At 34.2% G+C, this 23,227-nt stretch overlaps 3 protein-coding genes across 6 annotated transcripts; all 3 read left to right on the plus strand.

The window, feature by feature from the left end:
* Positions 1 to 4: 4 nt before the first annotated feature.
* LOC129797066 (small VCP/p97-interacting protein) lies at positions 5 to 657 on the plus strand. Its single transcript, XM_055839323.1, has 3 exons — positions 5 to 168; positions 240 to 395; positions 460 to 657. Exons 1-3 carry the CDS (start codon positions 109 to 111, stop codon positions 472 to 474), a joined length of 231 nt encoding a protein of 76 aa, XP_055695298.1. The 5' UTR covers positions 5 to 108; the 3' UTR covers positions 475 to 657.
* A 339-nt stretch (positions 658 to 996) lies between these two features.
* LOC129797014 (UTP--glucose-1-phosphate uridylyltransferase) lies at positions 997 to 6,107 on the plus strand. Of its 2 annotated transcripts, none has more exons than XM_055839242.1 (3): positions 997 to 1,168; positions 3,673 to 4,660; positions 5,402 to 6,107. In XM_055839242.1, the coding sequence occupies exons 1-3, from the start codon at positions 1,139 to 1,141 to the stop codon at positions 5,914 to 5,916; spliced, it is 1,533 nt and encodes a 510-aa protein (XP_055695217.1). In that variant the 5' UTR covers positions 997 to 1,138; the 3' UTR covers positions 5,917 to 6,107. The 2 variants fall into 2 exon arrangements, with proteins under 2 accessions (XP_055695217.1, XP_055695216.1); XM_055839241.1 differs by lacking the exon at positions 997 to 1,168 and adding an exon at positions 1,751 to 2,385.
* A 323-nt stretch (positions 6,108 to 6,430) lies between these two features.
* LOC129796996 (bifunctional 3'-phosphoadenosine 5'-phosphosulfate synthase) lies at positions 6,431 to 15,457 on the plus strand. Of its 3 annotated transcripts, none has more exons than XM_055839212.1 (5): positions 6,431 to 6,976; positions 13,298 to 13,692; positions 13,772 to 14,297; positions 14,363 to 15,185; positions 15,249 to 15,457. In XM_055839212.1, exons 1-5 carry the CDS (start codon positions 6,932 to 6,934, stop codon positions 15,344 to 15,346), a joined length of 1,887 nt encoding a protein of 628 aa, XP_055695187.1. In that variant the 5' UTR covers positions 6,431 to 6,931; the 3' UTR covers positions 15,347 to 15,457. The 3 variants fall into 3 exon arrangements, with proteins under 3 accessions (XP_055695187.1, XP_055695189.1, XP_055695188.1); XM_055839214.1 differs by lacking the exon at positions 6,431 to 6,976 and adding an exon at positions 9,004 to 9,123; XM_055839213.1 differs by lacking the exon at positions 6,431 to 6,976 and adding an exon at positions 10,167 to 10,374.
* The last annotated feature ends 7,770 nt before the right edge of the window (positions 15,458 to 23,227 follow it).

Here is a 23,227-nt window from a genome sequence, read left to right on the forward strand (position 1 = left end):
AAAGTCTTAAAAATTGCAAACATTTTAATTTTCGTAATTTTCCAATTAGGGAATTAGTCATTATTTTATTGGAGTATCACATAGATGCCTTAGACTGAAATTCGAAGTATGGGTATCTTTTCATCCTGTTTCAAGGCATCCGCAGACGAGTTACCTACTCCAAGTGCTGTAAGTTCCAGGGAATCATTTCTCGTGATTGCGATTGATTCATTGATTATTCTTTTATTGATCCTCCATAGGAGGTACGAAGACAGTTACAGATTGAAGCAGCAGAGAGGAGACAAAGGGAAAATGAATCCAGGGGCATAAAAGATGTGGAAAGGGTAAAGAGGCAGCAGAAATTGCAAGAGAAAAAGGACAGCGAACAAGGAGCAATGGGAGAGCCCGTTCTCAAAGTATTTTTAATTTTCTTAACTTTCAATTTTATTTTATTGAAATCTTGATTTATTTTAATTTCAGTGGCAATCAGGGTAGATCGCTAAACGATCCTGGGACTCATGAAAAAAAATTCACAACTCCTGACAACACTCGCCAATCCAAAAATCCCCAAAAGATGTGATGTTCTTCAAATTATGTATTTTGTGATTCTTTTGCAGCTATTTTGCACATTGTGTACGCTTTATTTGTGAGCAAAAAATCACTTTTTAATATTTCGAACATGTAATTTAATTTTCGGCGTGGGAATTTGCATTTGGATCGCGCCCGGGTTCTCGAAAAATGCAGAAGAGAGCATAAAACTCTCCCACATGAATAATTTTAATTAGTTGATATTCCACTAAAGTGCTTGATTCGAGTTGAAAGGAGGCATCATATCGTGAAATTCCTATAAAATATTCGAGGGTAAATTATTAATCAGGTAAGACAGAAAATACAATTTTGAAATCTTTCAGAACGCTGTCTGCTATTTATAAAATCTTATTGTTTTGTCAGCTGAAAAAAAAAACATTGTGGAATACCAAATTATATAACGACTGCACGTTATCAACATCGTGAATTCTCGCGAGAGAGAACTTTTCGAAGAGACGAAGAGAAAAAATTCTCTGCTGCTGTCAAAATAATCATCGTCTTGCGGTAGCATTTTTGGAGGTGCAATTTGGAGCACAAATTTTGGAAGAATAAACTTCTGTGATCATACAAAATGCTGTCCGTCCCCGGAAGTGAAGGAAGGGTAAGCAATTTTTCATTAATTGAACGTCAAACTTCCAAGAATCTTGCTAAAAATGAAGATTTCTTATTTGTCCTTTTTGGACCTTTTTTGTCTTGCCCAAATTCGACCTTTGCATGACCTTCAAAGCGCAGCATCCAAAAAAATGCTTTATCTGCTTCCGAAAGCAAAAAATTATTGTTGTATAATTTAGTTAATTTTGCGTGGAGAATTCGTGTATGAGAACAAATATCAGTGTTGGTGAGGAAAGTATGGAAAAGTGGTGAAAATTAATTATTTTATTGTATTGTTTTTCTTTTAATTTTTAAGTAAAATTATGCAAATGAAAACTCTTTATCTTTTTAATTTAATTTTTGCAGAAATATATTTGAAAACACAGCGAACATGTATGTCATTGTTAAGCACAAAATGAATAACAAACAATTAAATATAATTTGTAAGTTGCGTCAGGGTTGATGATCATTATACATGCTTTATTCGATGCGATCGTTCGCATCTCTTATGAGATCTTCAAGAAGCCCACGTGAGTTGTGCAAAAAAAAAGCGAAGTTTGCATGACCGGGCACGAATGCGTATCTGTAGTGAGACACAGGCTTGTCATGCAATATAAATGTATTTATTTAATTCCTCTGTGAGTGATAAGTGTAATCGACAGCTGATAAGTCCCATTTCTCCATCATTCCCAACCATTCACAAAAATTGAGAGAAGAGAGACTTTGCAATATTATGGTGTGTTGGGGAAAAAGATCACACAGTCAAATTTCAACTTGCCACCAAGCCTAACCGTTCCTCTCCCAGATAAATGAACAATCCCTCTAACATTTTCTAGTCAGTTTATTACAAAACGTTGCCCAGCTGTGGCGGCTTCTCTACGTGCCCTCGCAGAAGTGCTTCATGTTTTTTTTGTGTGTGCTCGTGTCGTGGCCAAAATTAATAATATTAATTGAGTCAGTGTGAAGAGAGGAGAAGCATTTAAATTTGCCTTCAAAAACTTTTATATACGCTTCATCGATAAAGGAAACTTCCTCACCAATTTTGGCGCACAAAGTCTTTCCGGGAGTGCAAGTGAATAGACAAGAAAAAAAAATTGCCAATCTGCCAGAAACTGCAAATTGGTGTGTTCTTGAACAAAAATTTGATATATTTTTTTTCTTTGATTGAATGGTAATATGGGCGTTATGGGCGAATTGGGAAATCCAATAGATATTCTGCTGAATCGTGTAAGTAAAGATTTGGTACACTTCGTGAAAATAATTTTAAGACACAATCCTCGCTTATCAGAAAGCGCGCAAATTATCTCACTTCCATGAATTATCTATATAACATTTTTCAAAGCAATTCTGACTAGGCTGTTTTTTTTCTTTTTCTTTTAAACGAAATTACAATCGAACCTCCTAGTCATCAGCACAAAGCTATATTTGTGTGATTCCTCTATCGATACCGAATCACTGCTGCAAACCTTGAAGAGTGCAAAAAATGATGATATAGTGAGAACTTGATGCAATAGCGTGTAAGAATTTAGAAACTCCCTCAACTAATTTACGGTATATGAGAGCTCTTCAGCAAGGTGACCTCGATAAGATTAATTTTCCAGCAAATTTCCCAATGTCTGACCACGCGTACAAAAAAGCTCAACTTTGAGCTTTTGTACAAAATAATGTTTTACATTTAGCATGACCAACATGATGCTTGAAAATGCTGCACATGTTTTTGATGCTTTAGAAAATGTGCAAAGTCAATGGAAAATTTTCACTATCAAATGAAAATGTGGGATGTTAAAAATAAAATATTGTCAAGTTTATTGTGTAAACAATTTAGTTAGAGTAAATAGAATAATCAGCCAAAACTTATGATATTTCGCATTAGAAATCTTCGCGTATCGAGATAACATAATCCAGCACTTGATGCTTTATTTTTAAAACTTTATAACTTGTTTGTTTTAATCTTTAATCTTTAATTAAAGAAAATTATATTTTCTTAATAAACTGTGAGCAAAGTTCAATTTTCAAAAAGTCTTAAAATATATTTTTTTTTAAATTTATTTAATTTTGTTACGGGTTCCATCCAATAAGATGATTTCCCCAATTTTTTTTTATAATACAATCTCTTAAAGAAACTATATTAAATGACTAGACGTTATGATTAAATCAACCTTGTAGTAACAAATAGTATTTATGCAGCATTAATCAAACTATAACATTTTTAACTTCATTATCTTCCTGAGAGAGTTTCCCGTCATAGTTTGTTTTTCCACAACTTAATTGGGGTAGATGCGAGGATTTTTTTCGTATAGAGTGTAATTTTGAGCGCGCAGTTTAGAGATGAAAGAGAGAGTTTCCCGGGCTCTATTAGTAAAATAATTGCTTATCAAGAATGTCTTCACAGTTCAAGCAAATATAATTCAACTTAGAAACTCCACACCACCAATGACAACTCAAGTGATTTTCAATCTTTAACTTTTTTCTCATCTCTCTCTCTCTCTCTCTCTCTGTTTTACTTACATATAGGTCCGAGGTCATCAACGAGCTCCGTCGGACTCCAAAGAGTTCCATGAAGTGACGAAACGCGATGCACAGCGTGTTCTTGAGGATGATATTGAGAAACTCCTGGAAACATGCGAGGAGGATCGCAAGGCAACGGTTAGGAGTGAAATGATGCGATTTAGTAATTTATTTGGGCGCTTCCTGGCTGAAGATGGTCCATCGGTGGATTGGAATCACATTGAGAAGCTCCCCGAGGATGCTGTGCAGGATTACAATAGTCTCCAAACACCCGATGAGGAACGCATACGTGATGAGCTCAATAAGTTGGTTGTAATCAAATTGAATGGTGGCTTAGGAACTTCCATGGGATGCCATGGGCCCAAGAGTGTGATCCCCGTACGGAGTGATCTAACCTTCCTGGATCTCACTGTACAACAAATTGAGCATCTCAATAAGAAATACAATTCCAATGTGCCTCTCGTGCTTATGAATTCATTCAATACGGACGAAGATACGGAGAAGGTTGTGCGGAAGTACAAGGGTTTCCAGGTGAAGATCTACACATTCAATCAGAGTTGCTTCCCACGTGTAAGTCGGGAATCCCTGCTACCCATTGCGAAGACTTTCAACGTGAAAGATGACATGGAGGCGTGGTACCCACCGGGGCACGGAGATTTCTATGAGTCTTTTGCAAATTCGGGGCTCTTGAGGAAATTCATCGATGAAGGTCGGGTGTATTGTTTCTTGTCCAATATTGACAATCTCGGTGCCACGGTGGATCTAAACATTCTCAATCGTCTCATTGGTGGTGGTGGAGAGAAACCCATTGAATTTGTCATGGAGGTCACGGATAAGACAAGGGCAGACGTCAAAGGTGGCACACTCATACAGTATGAGAATAAATTGAGACTCTTGGAAATCGCACAGGTGCCCAAGGAGCATGTTGATGACTTTAAATCCGTGAAAACGTTCAAATTCTTCAACACCAACAACATCTGGGCTAAGCTTGATGGTGAGTTTTTTTTTTATTTTCTGCAAATTTTAAACACAAGAATGCAAAAATTTATCCCTCTCATATCAGAGAGCTAAAAATATACATCATCTTCACAGTCATTGACATGTTAATGGATGATAAAAGAAATTGTTACAATTACTTGCCCTCCTTTTGATGCATAAAAAAAACTTGATAGCCAATGTTCTATTTTGCAATCCTAAATGGTGATATGGAAGCTAAAACTCGTTGTATTATGCACATTACTTCGCATATCAATGCAATGGTAAAATAAAATTTTGAATCCTAATCAGAAGCGCATTTGATCCGTCTGATCTATCTATGTTAACGTCAAAACTTCAAGATCAAGAGATACTTTTTATTATTGAGCGACATTTTGATTGTAGAAGAATGTATTGCTTGCTATTGATATCACTTTATTGGAACATCTAAAAGTAATTCATGTCATTTAGGAATTCTGAAATTTTTTATATAATGTAGAATTTCCTTATCTAAATGTTTACGTAAATATTTGAGATTTCTCAGAATGTATACATTTTTTAAACTGATTGCAAACACCATTAATTCTTACCTCATATTAAATTTTAATACTTATCCATACATATTTGCTTTAGAAGTATTTCAATTTTTGTTTACTTAGAATGAATCATTCAGAAGATTTTTTCTTCTTTGATAGCCCAAATTGGTTAATTTTCATATTTAAAAGAGTCTTAAACTGGAAATTTTCCTTTGATTTTTCAGCCATTGAACGAGTCTTGAAGGAGAATACCCTAAATATGGAGATAATTGTGAACAATAAGACACTGGATACGGGATTGAGAGTGATTCAACTGGAGACAGCTGTGGGAGCTGCCATGAAGTGCTTCGAGGGTATTGGCATTAATGTACCACGATCGCGTTTCCTGCCAGTAAAGAAGACATCCGATTTGATGCTGGTCATGTCAAATCTCTACAACCTCCGGCATGGATCGCTCGTTATGTCGCCGCAGCGTATGTTCCCCACAACGCCCCTTGTGAAATTGGGTGAAAATCATTTTGCAAAAGTAAAGGAATTCCTCGGGAGATTCGCCAATATTCCGGATATCATTGAATTGGATCATCTCACTGTGTCGGGAGACGTGACATTTGGCCGTGGGGTCTCATTGCGGGGCACAGTGATAATAATAGCCAATCACGGGGATCGCATTGATATTCCTGCTGGTGCCATTCTCGAGAATAAAATTGTCTCCGGGAATATGCGCATTCTGGATCACTAAAGCGATGCACTTGATTGGACAATGCCATGTGTGCAATTTAGTCGCCTCTAAGCTTTCTTTTTTTTCCTCCTTCTCTGTATAAAGTCAATCATTGGGTGTAATATTTTATAGGCGAGTTTTTATTGTTAATTAAAGTACAAAATTTTGTAATGGACTCAATTCATCCCAATTAAAAAGCGATATCATTTACATTTTTTGGATTGTTATTTTGTACCATTAAGTTTAATTTTTTCTTGCAAATTTCCGGGTTTTTCTGCTGCCGAGGGGCTCCTGGGGGACGAAGGATACGTGTTCCGGGAAGTTTTAAAATTGTTTTTCGCGGAAAATGATCACTGATTTTTTAACGGAAATTTTAAATTTATGTATTCCCTTTTCTCCCAAAAAGTTCACAATTTTTCGCTCATGAGATCATTTTTATGCTTTTAGGACTTCAATAGATTTTCCTGTGTTTTCTGCTGTTTTTCTTAGAGGAAAAAACATTTTTTATGCATTAATCTAGAGATCACGCCGGGGAAATGAAATTTACTGCTCCAAAAGCATTGGGTGGCTCCGGGAAATCCAATTTTCTCTGCTCATGGGTTATTTTCTGGCTTATCCATTACCAGGAGAATCCTTGGGAGTAGGAGACATGTATTCTAGAATAGGACTTTTTTCGAGATTACCTAATAAGAAGAATTTATCAGCGGCCGGGTGGAATTTTCAAATTTCCAACTGCCGGAAAGCTTTACAGTTATTTCGGCAGAGAGCGCTCTTTCTTTGCAAGATGTTGATTTGACATTCCATCAACGCGATCAACATCAGTTGTCAATCAACGTAAAAAATAGGAGAACCGACCAAAAAAATTAAACTCCAAAACCATGTGTTTATTTGGAGAGAAGTACTCCCGCATACGCCACTAAATTGTCGTCAATTGGCAATAAATGTCGTGTAGTTGCATTCGTGACACTGATAAAATATTTTCTGTGTCGTTGAGCGTGACAAATTAATTAATAATTCAGCAAGTCAATTTGGCAAAATGAGTTCTGGAACTTCGGGCGATTGCAGTAAAAAACAGAAGACGGTGAGTTCGAGATTTTATTTTTCCTGAATTTATCTCTCTCCCAATCTTTCTCGCCTAAAGGGGCCGGGCGGTGAGCAGATAGAGAGCTATTCTCGTGATACAGAAGCATTGAACTCAATGTTTACCTAGAAAATTTCCATGATCAACATTGTTTACTGTAACACACATATTGCCCCTGAAAGGTGTTAATTAAAGATTTTTTGCTGTTCCTCAATAATTGCCCTGTTTAACGATATTTTGGTATTTTATTTTATAAAACAGAGATCATTGCATTTTCATTCATTGCAGCAAAAAAGAATTCCCCGGAAAAATCACAGATTTTTCGTCCATATGGAAAGAGCAGAAATTTTTGCTTTACTCATTCCCAAAAATCACCGTGATTTTGATAAGGAGAAATAGACTCATAATCCACAGCTCGGAGATAGAAAAGCACTGCTATTACATAAGTTACGCTACGCACATTACATACATACATACATTTAATTATATCAATCATAAAAAGCTACCAAAGAGCAACAAAAAAGGATTTAAAAGCAGCAAAGTTAGGAAAATGAGGTCATTTTTATGTACAATGAATGAATGTACATTAGTTTGTGTTTATTTAAATTACTCATTAAAAAGCTTCTTCTCATTTTACTTCTTATCCCTCTTATCACATACATATTTCTAGTATGCACCGAATAATTCCACTGTAGTATTCATTTTGCATAGGGTAGTTGAAAAGGCTCCTTCTTTTCAAGCATAGCAGTATAATTCATTGATCTGATTAAATGTCCTTGTTCGTGTCCTCCTTGCTTTGAATGTCTATTTAGCTAGAAAATATATTCTATTTACGCCCTGAATCTTGGCTCTATAAAATTAATTATAATCAAGAGAAATTAACATATTCAATCACAAGAATTGATTGAAAATTTATTTAAAAGAAGTTTATTCTTTACAATATGGTTCATGATAAATTATTTGAGGAAACAGGACGAGAAATTTGAATGATCTGTTCATATTAAATTGAGTAGCCGAATTTGAGAATTTACTCTTTTCTTTCAACTAAAATTCCCTTAATGGGTTGATTAATTCTTTTCATGTTATCAGTTGATACAGATTATGACATCATAAGAATTTCTACACTTACACAGGAAAAAAAGTCCTACATTTCAAAATTTCCAGCCTCAGAAAGATTACATTGAGAGACATATCAAGGAAACACCCTGTTAAAATACATTTTATCCTCACTAGCACGAGGTCTTCACGCACATTTTGTAATTTCTCCATGAGAGAGAATAAAATTGTGTAGATAGCAAAATTATAACCAGTGTTTGATAAGATTGGAGATATTATTGGTATGCTAACAATATTTCTAAAAATAAAGCATTAATTTATTAAAGTTATTTGGTGTAGTATTGAGTACGAATATTATTGTGAGGGAAATTTGCATAGGTGCAAAAGACTGCCTTTCCTCAAGAGCATACTTTCAAAGCTCCCGCACTTTATCTCCCACGGATGAGAGGGAAATTATAAAAGAAAGTAAATATACGGCAAGATGCTAAAATTGTGGGAAGTATGAGTGAGAGAAAGATAAAAAAAAACTGGAGGGAAAATAATGTCTTTAAGAGGCTTTTGGTTTTTCTGTGTGTGTTGTGCTACTGAAAGCGCGTCTCTGGGCAGCAGCACAAAACTCCTCAATCAACATTTTCAGTTTTTAGTATGTTTTCGTAAAGCAACACGGATTGGTTTCTTCGCGGATCGTTTTTTTTTCCTTGAGAATTTCTCCGTGAAATTTTTGCAAACTACAAAGTGTTCTAAAGGTAGTTTTAGTTACCTTAGTTTTCTTCAACTGCATCTCTGAAGTTACCTGAAAAATATCGATCTTTAACGCAAAAGGTTGAATTTTTCGCATTTTTTGTGATAATACAATTGTGGTAATCATACACACAGTTTTACACGTAGTAAAAAACCGATAAAAACACGCTCCACATTTCTCTACATACGTGTTAGTTTGTAGGTGTTTAGCAAAAAAAAGAGCTCAAAAAATGATGAATAAGCGACGACGAAATGTGAATTACAACAATAATGATTTGCTTTCAAACAACAACTACACCATACAAAAATTCTGTCTTCAGCATAAAAATTGCTCAGGAACATCGGAACAGGTAACAAAAAAAAAACCCAAATCATAAGGAAATTAAGTGTGATAAAATCATGCAAATTAATCATTTTACTGCACTCTTTGTGAGATCAATCATCATTCTCTGTGCAAACTTTCCCATCTCTCTCATTGGTTTCCATTTCATCAATATCTCGAGTATGGAATTTAAAACTCTCAAGGAAGAGATGCATTCGGAAGGAGAATGATCTGCAAAACTGGTTGTTTAATTCAATTTAACTCTCTCATACTTACTGCTGAATTTGTTCCGAGAAGTTGCGCGCGAGAAGATGAAGAGAAAGCTGTATGTCATTTATTTTTCTCACAAGATCATCTCACACGGTGTATTTGTACTTTTTACTTGATTGATCTCTTCAGTGAAACTTCCTCAGAGTAAATACGATCTTTTTGGTGAATGCCACAGGCCATTAAATGCAAAATAGACAGATTTTTGTGCAAATTTTGCAAGCTGAAGATAAATAGAAAAAATATCGTGAAAATATTAAATAAATAGTACCCCCAATATAATTATTTAAAAGAACAAATAAAACGTTATTCTTCTTAAACTCAAAAATTTCTCCTTTGAAAAGCTCTGTAAAGAAACTTTTACACACTACATACTTTACAGATCATATTATATGAGCATTTTTATGAAATGATAACGTATATTCCTGATAAGAGATCACTTGGTGGGCTCGGGTGACAATTTGTGCAGAAATATGTTCACAAAGTGACTCGGCGAAAAAATGTGTTTTTGTGTTTAAGAAATTGTTCAATTGCAGCGTGATAAATAATCTTATCTTCCGAGCTTTCAGAGCACTTGTCCTCCAAAAATTCCACCCAATCATCTTCGGTAAATCACCCAATTCTATTGAGAAGCAATAATACAATGGGGCGTTGCGAGGGGGCAAAAATTGGAACAAATCTGATAATGGGCCATCTAAAACAGTCTTCATTCACAATAAACTTGAAAAGTGAAACAAAATGAGGCGGAGAGAGACGGAGAGAGATGGGAAAGAGTCATAGTGTGACTTGTGTGCTTTCCAAGTCGTCAGTACCTTCCGGATCACCTGCTCAAGTGGTCGCACTTTGAGAGAGAATCATTCTGTTTTGAGTGTGGAAAATTTATCGAACCGTGAAGTTTTGTTAAATTATATTACAGCATATTTTTTCTTAATTTTCCCAGCAGTGTAGTGATAACAACATTTTCACAGCCAGAATGTTCACGAATAATAATTCAGTGAATGGCGGCGTTCAGGTGATTTGGAAATATACAATCACGGCAAACTCTCTCTCTCTCCTTCTCATCTCATCATGTGGCCGCAACACGTTAAAAAAAACTCACAATACCAAGCATTCCACTGAAAGTTCTTTAAACCTTTAAACTTCATCCATGAGATTCTTCTACAATTTTCCACTTAATTTGCGAAGACTTCTCTTTTGCTTTTCGTTAGGTATATACCACGTATAAAAATGAATTTTTGCAGTTTGTTTAGTGAGTATGCATTTAATAGACTAACCGTGATCAACACGCAAAAAAAAATTGCAAGGAAAATCTCCATATGTTGATTCTTATAAAAAATTAAGAAGGTTGTTTAAATAGTAATGTTAGATCTTTAGTAAAAAAAATGTACTTTAAACTTATTTGATAACCTCTTATTGAGCAATAGAACATGGACAAGCTAGTATCATAAAAGCGCGGATTTATGTAATGCTTTTCTTTTTTTTTGTTAAAGTTGTAGCCTAAGAGAGATATCCGTTTGTTTTTTTTTAATTAACATGTAAATCCAACAAATAAAAACTAAATTGATGGCTCCAAAAGTAACAAAATATTTGACCTTCGGGTTATCATCAGGTTCTTAGAAATTAAAGAGGAAAATCAGCTATATAATTTTCTACATGAAAAATATGACAAAACAACCAAAAACTACTTACCTACATATTAACTTGTAGAACTTTTTGGTATTTAAATTCAGTGTTGTACAGCACACCCTGGTGGTTCACAATTAACGTGAACTTTTTTTTTAATTTACAGCCACTTTTTCATAATAAAACACCTGAATTTAACGAGTAAAAACTTTGTTGTAACCACAAAGTGGAACACCAACTAATTAAACTGTTTCTTCAAATAAAAAAAATTTAAATGCTTAAAAATTATTTTAAAAAAATGCATTTAATCATGGATTACTCAGAGGAAAACTAAATTTGTTTTCAAACTTTGTGTTCATGTTCTTTATTTACTTTACTTTTATCTCTTTCTTTTTATTAAAAATTACAGTCAAAACTTCAGTTAATTTTTTGGAATTGATAGTTTCCTGTATCAACTTACAATACTATAATAAAAAAGCATACGCATTAAAATAAGATAAAACTCTTTATTAATCTGTGTTTACTTCTTAATCAAGATTTTTATTTAATGGTTAAAATTAAATTGGGCATTTTTCACCAGTAATATAATAAAACATTGTTTTTAATTATTACAAAAACATACATGATGACGTCATTGTTTTCATTTTTGGTCAATTTTTGCCGAATTTATAAATCAGTTCTAGCAACAGTTTGAAACAGGATAACTATGTTAAGCGATTTAAGATTTTCAATCTTCTATAAAAATAGGTTTATCGTGATTATTTCCTCGAATGAGGAGCTTTACTATACAGAAACGAATAAATTCCTTTCTTAAGAGAGAGAGAGAGAGAGAGATGAACAAGATTTAATGCTGTGGAAAGATGAAATCATTTTTCATGTTTGCGTAAAACTTTTACATACACACACAATATAATAAATTGCTATTGGGATAGCAATGAGGGATAGCTCATACAGCTCGTTCAATGTCTTCTTTTGAGATAATAATTATATTGTTGAAATGTGTATACCACTTACTCTCTTATTTAGCGTTCAAAAAGATACGCGCTCAAACATTGGTTCGGTTCACTTGGTTTTGGACCAATTAATGATGACTTTTACTTTCAACAGGGGCCTGCCTTATCGCAAATATATTTTCCCAATTTTTCCATGTCTTTTGCGCAATAAATAAATCGTGCTGTGGTTAAATTACAATTAATAAAGTATTTGAAAGTCTCAATCTTAATTTAGAATTTTGCCATTGTTGCATGAATCGGCCTTTCTTGGCAATTTAGCAACAACGTCGTGATGATTTTGAGATCCAAACCAATTGAAAATATTAAATTTATTGTGCTTTTCCTCTTTGCATCCTCTCGTAGTCGTGCCCCTTATCAGTAGGGGAGACCGGGGTAAAAATAGTCATTTTGGAATTTTCAAATGCCAATTTCTCCCAAAATATAAATCGGAAAAATCGGAAAAAATTAGGGTGCAAAGCCCTACCAACCTATAATTTTTGACAGTAATTTGGAGGTTATCCGATCAGTACTTTAGGAGTTAAAAATGAAAATAGATTTTTGGCCCATTTCCCAAACTTTTGCGTATTGAGAAAAACGCGTTTTCCGAACATTTCCTTCAGCAGTTTTCCCATCTGATAATTTTTCTCCCTAGCTGGATTAGTGCAGAAAATGTTGCCAAGGTGTATTCTTCAATAACTTTTAATGATTTTTCTCTACAATTTTTTGAATCAAAACATACCCCTTGGGGTAGATCTAGTCATCCCATGTAAATCATATGGGAGATCGAAATTTTTGGCATATTTTCTATTCATTTGTTGCAAAATGGCGTGTTTGAGAAAATCGCAAAATTCTCTGTTTTAGTGCGTATAAAAGTGAAATTCCTTGTCGCGGATCAAAAGGTGAGAAGTTTAGCTATCAACTACTGTCAATCTCTCAGGTGGAAAATCATTGGAAATGTCGGAAAATTCGACCGACTTTATTTAGCCAACTGGTGACTATATTTACCCGCCGCGTTTAAAAAAAGTCAGAAACGGAAGGGTTTAGGAAAAGCTCGAAAACTCATATTTCCCGTGGAGATAGAGAAAAGTGGTCTGAGACAAAGTTGTAGGCCAGGAAATTTCCTATAAGAATGACCTATCGAGGAAATTTTCTTGCCCTTGGGGAATCCTGCAGATAAGGATTTATGCAAATTGACTATTTTTACCCCGGTCTCCCCTATGCCACAATCATCACTCTCGCACGAATAATGTATCATTCCCATCGTCTTAAGTTCAATGATGATTTACTATGTGTTTTTTCCCTCTCTTTCTCTCTCGGCAGTGCCTTCAAGTTGCTACAAATGTTACTGAGCAGAAGCACCATGTGACACGTGAGATTCGTGGTCAGAATTTGGGCATCTGTAGGGGTTTTCGTGGATGCACACTGTGGCTCACGGGGCTGTCGGGTGCTGGAAAAACATCCATTGCTTTCGAATTGGAGGCTTACCTCGTATCTCGGGGTATACCATCCTATGGGCTCGATGGAGACAACGTGAGAACGGGCCTAAATAAGGATTTGGGCTTTAGTCAGGCTGACAGAGAAGAAAATATTCGTCGTGTAGCTGAAGTGGCAAAACTCTTTGCAGACAGTGGTGTTGTGGCTGTTTGTAGTTTTGTCTCACCATTTGCCGATGATCGCGAAATGGCACGCAAAATCCACAAAGACTCAGATTTGAAGTAAATATTTTTTTTTAATTTTCACGTGCCTTGGCAATAAACTTTCGACTTGACTTGTATTCTCTTCACATCTCCATAGATTCTTCGAAGTGTTCATTGATACACCTCTTGCGGTGTGTGAATCGCGAGATGTGAAAGGATTGTACAAAAAAGCTCGGGAAGGTGCAATTCAGGGCTTCACGGGTGTTACACAGGCCTACGAACCGCCTGAGACGCCGGATCTTGTGGTGAAGACTGAAGGTCTCAGTATTAGGGAATCTACCCAGAAGGTGATTGAATTGCTGGAGAATGAACATGTGATCCCACGTGTGTTGCATGATACCGAACGCATAGCAGAGTTGTTTGTTGTGGGAAATAAAAAAGTTGCCGCACTTGCGGAAGCTAAGAATCTACCGGCACTTGCAATTACAACAGTTGAACTGCAGTGGTTGCAAATTCTCTCAGAGGGCTGGGCGTCACCATTGAAAGGCTTTATGCGGGAAAAGGAATATCTCCAGACGTTGCATTTTAATTGTATTTTAAACAATCAGGAGACAATGCGGGATAATCAATCAGTACCGATTGTGCTCTCCGTGAATGAACTTGACAAGGAACGTCTTGATGGGGTAAGGAAAGCGATTTGTGATCATTCAAACTTCGAGTTTCACTAAAATGGACATTTTCTTTTCAGATGAGTGCAATCACACTGTGCTATGATAGTAAACCAGTTGCCATCCTACGTCGTCCTGAATTCTACTACCAAAGAAAAGAGGAGAGGTGTTGTCGTCAATTTGGCACAAATAACCCCAATCATCCCTATGTAAAGTTTATCCATGAATCAGGACCTCATTTGGTTGGTGGGGAAGTCGAAGTACTCGAGAGGATTCGCTGGAATGACAATCTCGACCAGTATCGCTTAACACCCAATGAGCTTCGGGAGAAGTTCCGTGAAATGAAAGCTGATGCTGTGTTTGCTTTCCAGCTGAGGAATCCCATTCACAATGGACACGCCCTCCTCATGCAGGATTGTCGTCGTCAGTTGCTTGAACGTGGCTTTAAGAATCCCGTTCTACTCCTTCATCCACTCGGTGGGTGGACAAAGGATGACGATGTACCCCTACCCGTGCGAATGGCTCAACATCAAGCTGTTCTGGATGCCGGAGTACTCGATCGTGATCACACAGTTTTGGCAATTTTCCCATCGCCAATGATGTACGCGGGACCAACGGAGGTGCAATGGCATGCAAAGGCACGCATGAATGCCGGTGCAACATTCTACATTGTAGGCCGTGATCCAGCTGGAATGCCCCATCCTGATGCCGATATGTACCCCGATAAAAATCTCTATGATGGCACACATGGGGCTCGGGTGCTAAAAATGGCACCTGGTCTGAACCAAATTGAGATTCTACCCTTTAAAGTGGCCGCCTATGATAAAATTGCACAAAAAATGGCTTTCTTTGAGCCATCGCGCAAAGATGACTTCCTCTTCATTTCCGGTACAATGATGAGAGGTAAGTTTCACAGTTAAATTTTGTTTCTGTTATTCGATTTTACAAGAAAATCATTTTTTTTAGGCTTTGCAAGAAACAACGAACTTCCACCAACTGGTTTTATGGAACCAAATGCATGGAAAATCCTAGCTCAATACTACCAATCACTCCAAAAGAAATGAACCAGGACATTCTTGTTGTTACAGGACTAAAGTTTTATTTTTTTCGTTTTTTTTAAACAATATTTTTAAAATTATTTTATGTTTTGCTGAATATATTTGTTTATAGTGGGACTACGCATTTTGTAAACTTTTTATTTGAAAAATGGTTAAAATTTAAGGGCTGATAAAGCAGCAAGTTCCTCAGAAAATTGCTTATAGCTCTCACAGAATATCTCTGAAGCAAGTTTAAGCGTTGGAAGATCATAATAAGTACAGACAAAACGAATGCTGTTTTGGAATTTGTCACCATTGAAGGAGAAATAGGAGCCATTCAACACGAACATTTGATGTTTCTCAATTAGGTACTTCTCAAAAGCCTCCGCAGGGAATTCAAGAGGGAATTCAATCCACAGAAAGAGTCCACCTCTGGGATGTTTTATTTTAATTTCTTTCGGCAGGTGATTTTTCAAGTAATCCTCGACCAAATTGAGACGTTCCTGCCAATTTTTAGAAATCTTAAGACGTAAAGCTTTTAAGAGGAAGATAATTTTATAATTCAGTTACCCTATACTTGACTAGAATACTCTCGTATTGCTTCTGGCAGAGACCTTCACGTAGAAATGTTGTGATCAAGTGAGATGTAAAATGATTAAAAGATCCTGTTCCATAGAGAATAGCACTGTTATTGAAAATTTCCATTATCCTCGGAGGACACTCCATCCATCCCAAACGAATTCCTTGTCCGAGAAGTTTTGAGAACGAAGAGGTGGACACAACGTGACCCAAGTAATTATCATTTTCATAATTATCATAGGCAAAGAGACGTTTTGGTGGCTTTTCGGGGAAATTGTAGCTCAGAAGATTTGAAGCATCATCACTAACAATGAGCATATCTTCCTGTCTTGCTAATTCAATCAGTTTCATACACAAATCCGGCGAATAGGTAACACCTGTTGGATTATGAAACACACTCATGGTAAAGTAAACACCCCAAAAGAGTTTTCCTTCACACGGAGTAAATTTTCTGCTTTTCACTTTACACTGAAGATCATCAAAATCAACTCCTGTTGATAGATCAAAAGCAACAGGGATGATTTGCATGGTAGAGAATTGCCTACAAATACCTAGGCTGTTGGTGTATGTGATTTCATCAATAAAAACTACACCATTCAGATCTAGGAGTGTAGAAAGGACCAAATGAAAGCCATGATGAGCTCCACAAGTCAAAATCAAATTATCCTGCAACACCGCACCGCCATAGGCTTGTGATAGAAACTTGGCCATCTCCATCTTCCATTGATCACTTCCCGTCACAGGGCCATATTGGAATATTAAGGCATCATTAGATAATTCATTTTCCTAAAATATTTATATTTTTTATAAGATCTATGACTAGATTTTGATGTTCAACATAAACTTCTTATTTTCAAAGTAAAATCATCAAATTTTGACACAAAACTTAATGAAACGTAAAATTGAGAGAGCTTACCAAAGTTCTCTGCATAACACCTTTAAATATTTCACACAATTGTCTACGAATATTTTCTCCTGTAAAACCAACAGCAAAATTATAAATATTTCTTGGTTCTTCTCTTGAGAGTTTATTCGTCAGATAAGTTAAATCCATTGCTGTAGTGAACTTTTCTCATGAACGAATGCACAGAAACTGATTTTAAAATGGAATTTTTAATGAAATTACCTAAACTTTTGTATGTTATTTTTCATTAAAACTGAATTATATTGTCAATTAAAAATTGCTTTTATATACAATATATCTTCAGTTGTATCCGTCAACATGGCAACACATGAAAAAGTTTAATGGACAAATTTTCAGGGACACTCGATCTTTTCTTTCCTTTGGATAATGTTAACCGCCTGTAAGCTAGATTGTGGATTAGGTGATTGATCTTAGAGGTTTTTTCGCAAATTAAGCAATTTTGAGGGGTTAAATGAGATTTTATTGGGTTTTTGGTACAATTTAAAAAAACTTTTGTTAATTTAACGACAAGAAATGAATTTCTTGGGAGCAAAACTATTTTACAGAGTTTACAGAGATATAAAATACATATCTGTGGTCAACTTACGAAGGGTTAAAACACTGTATAATGCAAGTTTGTAAAAATAAAGAAATAAATCTTTTCTTTTTATAAAAACGGTTTTAAAGCTATCAACATTAGCTTTTTTCATAATAGTAATTTTAACTATAATTTTATTCTACACACAAGTCTTTCAAACTTTTTTTTAAGAAGAACATCTTAATCTAAAAACAACTGAACATTTTCCTTTATTTCCTTTTTTATTGTAAACCCATTAAACAATTTTACCATATCTATTTTTTTTCATAACTTTACACTTATTTCGGTCCTCTCCTTCTGACTAGCGCTGGTGGCGCTTTCATATTATTCTTCAACTTTACTCTTGATATTTCATTTTCGGGCCATAATGAAAAACTGAGAGTTGCTGAACCTATATAGGAAATATCCACAAAAAAATTTATTCCGAAAACAAACGCAAAATACATAGACACCTATATAGTTACCTAAAACAAAGAGTAGATTAAAAATGATCAAAACCGAAAGATAATTCATTGCGAGAAGTTGCAACAACGATAATCCGAATACTAGAACTATTTTACAAATAATTTCCGTGTTTTATACTGTCGAGTAGATCTATAAAAATCCCAAATTATTACCTAATTAAATGCTTCAATACCTTTAAACTGATTGAAAAATGAAATTTCATTTTTCAATAATTACTTTAAATGAACGAATATTTTTTTTCCACAGATTTTCTATGGAAGTACGCGCAGTTGATGCTACAAAGTTGACGCAGATTAGTAGTCGAATAAGAATACTCGCAGTCTTGTTCTTGTAAGGTTTACTTTCAGGCTCTATTTGTGGTAAAAATTGAAGAAAGGCTGATTCAAGTTATAGCTAAAGACTGATGATGGCATATCTTGGTTCAGTACGAAAAATCGGAAAAATCTTTCTTCATAGAAAATTCAAAACTGAGTCTTTCGTAAAATAACCCTAAGAAATAATTATAACAAAATTCTTATAGAATTCGTGCAATTGATTTATTGTAAAAAAAATCCTATTGTAGGTCAACTCCACAATGCTAAACAGTTTACATGCTCTTATGGCTATTGCAATCCTAATTCTCCCGAAAGATCAGTTTTACGGGTTATTTAGTAGTGCATTTTCCGCAGATGCGTACATAATATCTTGTTTGACTCTTCTGTAGCTACCCTCTTGCTCAGAATACTGTTGATTCCAATTTCCAATTCCTTGATTTCCCATTCCAGAGGAAATTCCTCCCATCTCAAATCCTTGACCTACAGTTCCATAGACATTACCTTGTTGGCTAAGTCTCCGTCTTCCTTGTATTGTCCGCGTTGCACCAAAATTACCTAACGTTGGGGGTATTCTCCCATTTTCTAATCCTTGATGTCCTGCTGAATTTGGAGAAATACCTCCTCCTCCAGGTCCTCCTTGCATAGACCCCATTACACCAAATTCAGTTCCCCCGTGAGGAACATCCCACGGTCCAATTCTTCGTCTTTCTTGTAATGGCCGCATGGCGCCAACTCTACCTCCCGGAGTTCTTCCTTGTCCAAATCCTTGACCTCCTTGTAACCTTCCACCAAGTCCTCCACCTGATCCAGCGTTTCTATTTATAGGTAACTTTTGTTGCACCTTCCCGTTGGGTCCTAGCTTTTCAATTTCATATTGACCCAATGAGGGATTTAGTTGTCCTTGTGGGCCTTGTGGTGCAATGCTTCTTGCGGTTCCAGGCGCTCTATTTCCAGGCACTTTAGGATTAGGTCCAGGTGAATTTATTTGATTATAATCTTTTGGTATTTCCATTTTATTTGCCAATTTATATCGAGTTACTTCATTAGTTGGCCATATGGATATCTTAAGAGCACATCCTATTAAAAATGCGATAGATACTTATGTAATAAAACGCAAGACGACAAGTATGTATTATTCTATAAATTACCTGATTTAAGCATCACGTAAAATATAATTATAGATAAAACTTTCTTCATTTTTTTTCTATTCTTTAGATCACTTAGACATGTAATATACGTTCATCTAAGTTTTTCATCAAAAGAAATAATTTCATTCTCCTTTCTTAAATAACTTGTAACACAATTAAATTAAATATTAGTAATTAAATGGTATGGTTTTTATTGTCGCGTTAAGATTAAATGATTTAAAGTTAACTAGTAATTTAAAATATTTCCTGGTTATGTTTTCAAATTATTCCTTCTCGTGTTGTTGTTGCTAGCACACATGCATAGTATTACTTATAGTTTTCAAAAATATAGATTTTTTTTGTATAAAGAACAGATTTTTTTGTATTAAGGAATTCAATTGAAAAAGTTCATTGATTAAAGAAGACGTTATAAGAAGAGGAATTGCTTAAAAAGATTCAGTTTTCGAGATTTGCCATCCCAGTTATTTAGCTCCACGTTTTGTGTTAGGCTTATGACACATAATTAGGATTATAACTCATACATTTTGATCCAGAATAATATTAGACAATATAATATTTCGTTTATGTTTAATTTTGTATTACATTATTATTAAATTTTATTAGAAATAAAAAAGGGTTTTATGGCTTTAAATTTAAAAGAAAGATGATATTCTTATTTACATTCTTAATTTGAGATAGTTAGGTGTGATGAGTATGATTAATAAAAACGTAATAAAGTTTTTATAAATTATTTTATTCTTAATTCCATTAATAAAGGGAAAATCTTATAGCTCTTTAAGTTTTATCATTGATTTCCTCTCAAAACACTGCGCAATTGCTTTTTTTTTTTTAAATAAATGATTCATAAATTTTAAAAAATTGTTTGTAAGGGTTTATTTATTTGCTAAATATTTACATTCTACAAAGATTTTCCTTTAATGATCTCTATCCAAATCGCTTTCTCATACCAGACGGTTTTAGTTCGTTCTCCAATTCAATTTCAGTTACTTTCGTGCTACTTGGAAAGAATAAGAAGCCCATGGCTAAAATATTGAAAATTAATTGACAAAAAAACACTTTCAGACCAAATTTAAAATAATAAAAATTACCTTGTTCTGTAGCAATTAGCACAATTAGAAAAAGTAATAAAAATCTCATTTCGACTATGTATTGCTGCTCCTTCAGTAGTTGAACACTTTTCTTCAATATGCATTTCCTTTTATATTTATAAATTATTTCAAAACATTATAAATCAAGCGAAAAATTAAATTAAAAATGCATTTAATGAGTTTTAATTTATGAGAAATATTTTTCCATGCATAATTTTGGGTTGTTACATGAGTCTCATTTTAAAGAATGAAATAGTAGGAATGAATAAAGAATTATAAAAAAGAATATGATTGAAAAATATTGTTGACATTTTAATTATTCTTTTTGGGAAATTTATATTGAAGAAAATAGCACACAAAATATTTTTTTTAAGTTTCTGAGAGTATATTGAAAAATGAAATCATTACTTTCAAAAGCAGAGTTAAGCATAAATGCAATGTAATTAACAAATTAATTGATTTTCAGAATTCTCCCATAAAAAAACACAAAGTATTACTTTAAATCATTAAATAGGGACGAAGATTTTGTGAAGTAAGTAACAAAAGTAATTTATATCAGACATGCGAGCTTTAAAGGTGATTTTTTGTATATTGCTCCTTTTACCTTTCATAACTTGTAAGTCAGAAATTTATAATAGTAAGCTTTAATTTAAACAAAAAAATATTAACTTGGTTCTTGTAGTTTCTTTAGCATGGATGCCGTCACGCAGAGGATTCTGGGGTTATCGAAGAAGGACACCAAATGTTAATAACATACAAGGCCAAAAGCAGGGAGTTTATGGTGGAAATCCAGAATTAATGGACGTTGATCAAAATCAAAATCAAAATCAATTTACGGCCATTCATTAAATATTCAAAATAAAATTTTAAGAAAAAGGAAAATTTCGTTTTAAGGGAGAAGCAAATGAATGGTGGGTCTATTGTCGTAATGAGGCAGATATTGACGGACTTGCAGGGAGATAAAAATCTCTATGCATTTTATAATAAAATGTTGAAAAAAACTATAATTTTCTGAAATAAAATAAAATAAAAAAATGTTATTTCAATTGTTTTCTAATTGTTTGGCTGTCCATTCATGCAACCAAGCGACCATCAAAGGATATATTGAAAAATGTCTTCAACATAATTTGAGGTTTCAAAAAATATTCAAGCATTTGCAGTAAGAATGAACTAGCTTCTAAATTACAATTCACAGACGATGTACTTAATTAATTTTATTTCCAGCATGAAATTACGTTTTTTTTATCAAACATTTAATACCTAATTAAAAAAATCAATTATCGCGTATTTTATTGCGCTGTGAGCTATTATATAAAGACGATTTTTATGAAAATCAGACAATAAGATACAGACCCCAATAATGGTTAAAAGTTTCCTTAACTAAACGTGTATATTTGTTGGATTATAAATAAAATGAAGTTAACTTTCTTAGTAATGCTTGTTATTTTGCTTATGGGCGGAGAAGGTGAATTCATTTATTTTGTTATAGAGCTAAAACGTTAATATTTCTAATAAATTATTTTTATACAGGATACGCACGCATAAATCAGAACTCCAAGTCCAGGAATACCATCAGAGATTTACGTAAGTATTATTAAATATTCTCCTAAAAAATTTATTGTTATATTTTTTGTCTCTCTCCCAGGTCACAGAGTTAAATAAGCTGCGTATAAGTTGAAAAGAATCTTTTACAATGTCAAGATAGAAAATGCGGTTTATTAATAAAAACAGATTGTATAATTAAGAAAATAAAGTATTTAAACAAAATTCTTAATCAAGAGAAGATATTTCTTTTTAGATAGAACATTGCAAGTTCACTGCCCCCCTTTGAAATTATGCTCTTATCTCATGTACATTGCATTTTGCAAAGGCGCAAAGATCATAAAGTGCCAGAGAGAAAAGAAAAAATTAAATTAGGCCAAGAATCGGTGAAGAAGAATTTCAACTAAAGCATTTAAAAGAGCATCAATAAATTGACTGTGTAAAAATCAGGATTTTTCTATAACTTTTCATCGATTTTCTTTTTTTTTTTTTTTTTTAAATCCCACCCTTTAACCCAAATAGGTCTATGAAACCGTAGTTTATAAATGACCGCGCAATAACTTAAAGATAGAATAGTAAACATATTAAGACAACAAGAACAACAACAAAAAAAACTATACTATATAGAAATTCGATTCCTTCTCAGGAATGTGACGATCTCAAGTAGGGGGTTCAGGATCTTCGCCTCCAAGCTACAAGCAATGATATCTCTACTGTACTTATCGCAACCCATTGTACGGCCTGATTCATCGATTTTCTAATAAAGGAAATTCAGACAAAAACACAATTAACAACAAAAAGATGTACAAACAGCATTGAAAATATTAGTCTAAAATTGTAATTATTCATTAGGATCTGATCCAAACATCCTTGGCTCACACACCCCGAAGGATATTACGTCCCACTTACATCAGTTACAATTCTACGTTAAAAAAAGATTAAAACTACTTCTAATTTTTTTTGCCAATATGTTCTCCAAGAAAACATCAATATCATTGTAATTGCAACTACACAGTACTTTTCCCCATTAAGAATAATACATAATCATTATTATGGGTCATTTGCAAACACTTGATCAGTTTCACCATTCATTATATTGCTGGGAGAGAAATTTATCGCATTTGGAAGCAGTTTACAAAATGCGCAAAAATTCGTCTTGCCCGTTTGAACTGGATTTACGTGATTATAGGGATGTCTCACAGAAACATACTTGGTCATACATATTTTTTTCACAGCATATTGGTAAATACAAAACGTGCCATTCAAATCT

The sequence above is a fragment of the Lutzomyia longipalpis genome, chromosome 1, assembly GCF_024334085.1.
Source record: "Lutzomyia longipalpis isolate SR_M1_2022 chromosome 1, ASM2433408v1".
NCBI lineage: Eukaryota > Metazoa > Arthropoda > Insecta > Diptera > Psychodidae > Lutzomyia > Lutzomyia longipalpis.

Excerpts from the sequence above, each read along its gene's own strand:
- LOC129797066 (XM_055839323.1), top strand. The coding sequence starts at position 109 with ATGGGTATCTTTTCATCCTGTTTCAAGGCATCCGCAGACGAGTTACCT. Across the intron at positions 169-239 it reads AGTTACCTACTCCAAGTGCT|GAGGTACGAAGACAGTTACA; the intron begins GTAAGTTCCAGG and ends GATCCTCCATAG.
- LOC129797014 (XM_055839241.1), top strand. The coding sequence starts at position 2,335 with ATGGGCGTTATGGGCGAATTGGGAAATCCAATAGATATTCTGCTGAAT. Across the intron at positions 2,386-3,672 it reads TAGATATTCTGCTGAATCGT|GTCCGAGGTCATCAACGAGC; the intron begins GTAAGTAAAGAT and ends ACTTACATATAG. Across the intron at positions 4,661-5,401 it reads CATCTGGGCTAAGCTTGATG|CCATTGAACGAGTCTTGAAG; the intron begins GTGAGTTTTTTT and ends TTGATTTTTCAG.
- LOC129796996 (XM_055839214.1), top strand. The coding sequence starts at position 9,004 with ATGATGAATAAGCGACGACGAAATGTGAATTACAACAATAATGATTTG. Across the intron at positions 13,693-13,771 it reads CACAAAGACTCAGATTTGAA|ATTCTTCGAAGTGTTCATTG; the intron begins GTAAATATTTTT and ends ACATCTCCATAG. Across the intron at positions 14,298-14,362 it reads ACAAGGAACGTCTTGATGGG|ATGAGTGCAATCACACTGTG; the intron begins GTAAGGAAAGCG and ends TTTTCTTTTCAG.